At 38.6% G+C, this 5,463-nt stretch overlaps 1 protein-coding gene across 7 annotated transcripts in view; it reads left to right on the top strand.

Moving 5' to 3' along the window:
- LOC106869848 (uncharacterized) overlaps positions 1–5,463 on the top strand; it is a 204,614-nt gene that overhangs the window by 105,404 nt on the left and 93,747 nt on the right. Inside the window, exon 1 of one of the 7 annotated variants that reach the window (XM_014915762.2) lies at positions 420–504. The exons of the other annotated variants lie outside the window; for them this stretch is intronic. Within the exon in view, the coding sequence (XP_014771248.1) occupies positions 445–504 (60 nt within the window). The 5' untranslated portion in view covers positions 420–444. Of the gene's footprint in view, positions 1–419; positions 505–5,463 lie in introns of those variants that run through there. 7 annotated transcript variants of the gene reach the window in all.

Here is a 5,463-nt window from a genome sequence, read left to right as displayed (position 1 = left end):
TATATATATATATATATATATATATATGAGAGAGACAGCACTTATTTAGTACATTATGACTCAAAAGTTCCTCAGATTTTCTTGTTGTCAGCTCTCAATAGTTCTTACAATAATTCTCATGCTTTCCAACTCCAAATCTTACTACGCTGTCCCCTTTACTAATAAGGACAGTGTGGCCCGCCCATGCTGACAACAATGCCACATGATACAGTTTATTACGTTGCTGCATCAAGTGTGTAATATCATGAGTTTTAATCTAAGTGTAGTGGTTAATCTTTATTGGATGTCATTTGAGGTCAAGTATGGATATTCATCAAGTGGTCACTTGAGTTTTAAGATCTGAACAAAGGGAGAGACTGTTTCAATAATGTAGGAAATGTTTTAGAGTAATGACTAAAAGTCTGAGATAATGTATTGGGGGCATTTCTAGTCGGAGAATTCACCATGGATGGATGGCGGTCAAAAATAGATGTTGTCTCTCAGTGTTGTGGCAAGGAAAGATTGGTAAGGCTTGTTGTACTTGTTGGATAAAAGTTTGTTTATTGTACCCTCAGTTTTCTGTTCCCTAGAAGTAATCCCCACCTACCATTACTAACCCCTAAAGTTCTGGTCTATGATGCCATCTACTGCTTATATTGAATAAACTTCCAATTCTTGTTTGACATGTGCAAATGTTTTGGCTGTAATTACTGTAGAGATATGATAATGCTGAGGTGGGAAAGCATAACATCCTCAACTTCTCAGGATTTATCAAACTAGATTGACAACTTGGAATTGGGCTATGGTCCCCACCCAACCAAGAGAAAAATTGATGTAGTTATTTGTGTGTTATTGTATGTGTATGTCTGGATAAGATTTAGAGAAAGATTGAGTTGTAGCAACTTTCTGGTGTTGTTGTTGTTGTTATATATGTGCTTCGCTGTTATAGCTGTAGGGACTGTGTTGATTGGAGCAGGCTGTAAACTGTGAGTAGCACCTCTAAGATGGGTGTCTAGGTAGATATTTAGATTCCATTGTGTACACACTGTCTGTTATCACGGAGTTAGTTTTAATGCTTTCTTCTTTCTCAACTTGATGAGCTGAATCTATCCTACTTAATGACTCAAACTTTCACATGCACACTTCCTCTTAAACCAAAACTCTCAGATACTATCTCTGTAGTGATTAAATTTCTTTCCTTGCTCTTATATTGGCATCTCCCTCCCTTCCACCTCCTTCTCTCCCTCCCCCTCTGTCTCGTTCACTCTCTCTCTCTCACTCCCCTCCCTCTACCTCTCCCTCTCACATTTGTTCATCAGTTTCTCTCTTACTCTCAAGTGATTATACTTTTCCATTATAATATTTTCAAATTTACTGTTATAATAAACCTATCAGACCAATAATAGCCCCATAAATTACTAAGAGAAAGAGAGAGGAAGAGACCAGCTCTTACCTTTGGGTGGTCAGCTGATGTATCTGTTTCCTTTAGGTTATGTTGACATGAGATACAAACAAGTGAAGGTTAATCTCCCCGGGTCTATATCCAATGGTGTATCTTTTCTGACATCTTATATAGACAGTACACACCTTCATTCTAACTTTGACATCATATATTTTCCCCCAACAGGTAGAGCTCATCATTACCAAAAACAGCATCATCGTTAAAATTGTTTAATCTTCAGTTTAACAATGTTGATGTGGGTTGGATAGGTTTGTTTTTTAATGAAAATGGTACACCCTTCCCACTGGACAAGTGGCATGAGTCAGCTATTATAAAGTGAGACGACATCAACCAATACAGCGAGTCGTGTGTCAGTCGTTGTAGAGTCGTTGTACGAGTTCTCAGTTGGAGTTAAGTGTCAGTTACATGTTATTGTCAAGTTCGAGTCACAGTCAAGGTAGATGGTTCAAATTTGGTGTCTTGCAGAGCTATCAGCAATAGCATGATAGCTGAAGCGGTGTATTACCATTTTGGTATAGAAGAGATACATTGTATCCGATACCAAGAAAATCTCATGACTACTAGAGTAGATACAACAGATTATAACTGTGGAAAACACCACATCATAACAGTTTGTAATAAAAACACATCATGAAATTTTGTTTCTATGTCATCCTCAGCCGACTTTGTCCTATCATAGCCTCTTTTGTCCTAGCAATATCTCTTGTTCTCCCAGGGTATCCCATATCATATTCTATCATGTGGTGAGGGACAAACACACACATAAAGGTACATACACACATACATATACGAAGGACTTCTTTCAGTTTCCATCTACCAAATCCACTTGCAAAGCTTTGGTTGGCCCAAGGCTAAAGTAGAAAACACTTATCCAAAATACCAGACAGTGGGTCTGAACTCAGGACCATGTGGTCGAGAAGCAAACTTTTTACCACACAGCTACACCTGTACCTCCACATAGCTAACACTGACTTTCACACCTGTATCACTGAATAATCTGGTCAAGATATTGAACAAATAAACACAGGTCTCCCATCAATCTTTTAAGGGAGTCTATAATCAGTTATGTGAAGGCACATGGCCTAGTGGTTAAAGTGTTTATACTCAAGATTGCAAGATCAGGGTTTCAATTCCCAGACCAGCGGTGTATTGTGCTCTTGTGACCCTGCAACAGACTAGCCTCCTATTCTGTGGGTATGTTGGCTTGTCCACCTAGCCAGCCAGGGTAGCATCATTTGATGGCTACAACAATGCGAGGGAGTGCATTGTAACTAGCAGTGTATAACAGCTGATAAACTGGTTGATACAGTGACAGTCTGTTATATTGATCCCAGTATTTGACTATGATTTTATATATTTGAATTCAGAACATAACTAAATGCAGCAAGGCATCACCATTGTGTTCTAAATCTTGACTGAAATAGATATTTGGTTTCTAACTACATTAAGGTTGATGAGATAAAATTGGATTGAAATGATGGTTTTTCAGTTGTGTATCTCAATGGGTTATGACAATAATTTTGTGGAAGTATATTTTCTTACAAAATTAATTCTTACACTTTGTAGGATTTGTTATCTAACTTTCTAGATGTCATCTTTAGTTTATCAGACAGGTCGTCTTTGACTTTGCCCTTATTCCAGAACCTAACTTCACCAAACTATGACATTTTCTCTTGTATTGCATTTAGCAATGTCTTAAATGTCCAGCTATGGCCTCTCTTCGGTTCACATAATATTTATAACTGGTTCACATTGCACCTAATGGAAATAGCAGCTAAATCTTTCTCAAATCACATTTTATCATTTTTAAAATAAAAAAAGATGATACATTTGAACAATGTTGTATGCAAAAAGACTGGATCTGCCTTTTATCTTTTATTTGTTTCTGTCTTTGGACTGTGGCCATGCTGGGGCACCACTTTGAACGGTTTACTTGAACAAATCAACCCCAGTATTTATTTTTAAAACCTCACCTGCCCCCAACACTCCACCCTGAAGTGTCACCAAAACACTCAGATGATTTAAAGGGTTTATTTAAACCAGTGGTCCTCAACTGGGGTCTACATGGTCCTTAGGGGTCCATATAAGATTTAGTTGTTGAAATTTGTTCAAATAAGTGGTAATACTTGTACAGTACACAAAATATTTTAACAATCCTTTTCTAGAATTCCTAGTAATATTTAATTATAAAAATATTGTGGGACTTATTTAAACATTGAATGCTTATTAGGGGTCCAGTAAAGTAAAATAGGAATCAAAGGGATCCATAGGCAAAAAACGGTTGAGAACCACTGATTTTAAACCATGTTTTTTACTGCTGCCACTGGTCTAGAAGTTTATGAGTTAACCGTGTCATGTTGTATTCCCAGTATTATGAGAATAGCTTAAACGTCATCTCTGCTGGAATCCCAGTAAAGCAGTAATGAACAACACGCATAGAAAAAGAAGATGCAGCTGGTTCTGTCCATTCGTTTGCCTGGAATCGTTACTCTTGAGCAGTATATGCAACTATTGATATTTTTGCTCAGGAGCCCAGGTAGAGGGTAAAGTTAGACGCAGGGGCCCAGTGCTGAGAGGGTTGTGGGTCTTGCTCAATGAGAAAGTGTCTCTTCGCTGCATACATGCAACTTCTTAGCAGCCTGAACATTGTCCAGTCTCGCTGCAGTTGTCAGGTTTCTGATATAGGAGACAGTGTTTTGGGGGGTTAGGTACCCATGTACCTACCCATCCACTTGCTCACCAACCAACCAACCTACCTACCCATCCATCTACCAACCAACTTACCCACTGTACTACCTGTTTTGTCCAACACCACCATCACTATTGACAACCAACATAGTATTTTATACTGACACCAGTTCTATCGCTAATAGAGCTACCTTACACATGCATAAATGTGCACACACACACACACATGCATGCATATGTACACACATGTATATGCATGTATGCATACATACACACAAATGCACCCCTCCACAAACATGAATGCACAACTACACACGTGCATGTGTGTGTCTTTGTGTGTGGTAAAATTGTGTTATTGTGTGTTTTCTTTTTGTGTGTGTGAGCATCTTGTAGCAGCTGGAAGTGATGCAGAGAGGCAAGTCACATGGCACGGGGGTGGGTGGAGAAGGGGAGGGGGGTTTCTGCAGCTATATGCCCATATATGGTTGTGTTGATTGAACGATAGACAATAACGGAGTGATAGAGTGGCATAGTGGTGCTGGTCGATGATTACTTTGAAACCTGGCTCTGCACGCACACACGCACACACATACACACACTCTCTCTCTCTCTTTCTCTCTTTCAGCACCCCCCCCCATCATATGTACACAGTCATGCATACACATGTGCACATGCACAGCCACACCTATTAAATATAACATGCATACTATTACATGTGTCTGTGCTGTGTTTTGCATAAATAAATAGTACATTTTTTACACACACACACACACACACACACAGAGATAATAATTTCAGCTGTTTGTGTGTGTAATATATACATTCGTTTGGGGAGTACTTTTTTGCTTCTTGCTTGTAAATTAAAACCTCTATTTGTGTATATGTGTCTTTGTATGCATATATATATATATATATATATATATATATATATATATATATATATATATATATATAATGTACTTGTTTACTTGTCTGATGTTGCTCCATATGTGTGTGTGTGTGTGTGTGCGTGTGTGTGCAGTGATGTCAATGTTCTCTGTGATGTAAAAGGATGTTATAGAGGTGAGGTGAGAAAGAAATGAAATAAGATAGATTGAAGGTGGAAACTTAAAGGAAGTCACTGTACAGCTGGGGGTGGTGATGGTGGTGGTGGCGGCGGTGATGATGGTGATGATGATGATGATGGTATAAGGAGGATGTTGTTTATGTAATTGCTGTAGCTTCTACAACAAAGAATCTTACTCTACATTTGAGTGGAAGGGGGAGTGACACACAAAGAAACCTCCACTTCTGTCTCTCTCTCTCTCTCTCTCTCTCTCTCTCTCTCTCTCTCT

The sequence above is a fragment of the Octopus bimaculoides genome, chromosome 20, assembly GCF_001194135.2.
Source record: "Octopus bimaculoides isolate UCB-OBI-ISO-001 chromosome 20, ASM119413v2, whole genome shotgun sequence".
In the NCBI taxonomy this organism is placed as follows: Eukaryota; Metazoa; Mollusca; class Cephalopoda; order Octopoda; family Octopodidae; genus Octopus; species Octopus bimaculoides.
This window is presented reverse-complemented; position numbering and strand designations above follow the sequence as displayed.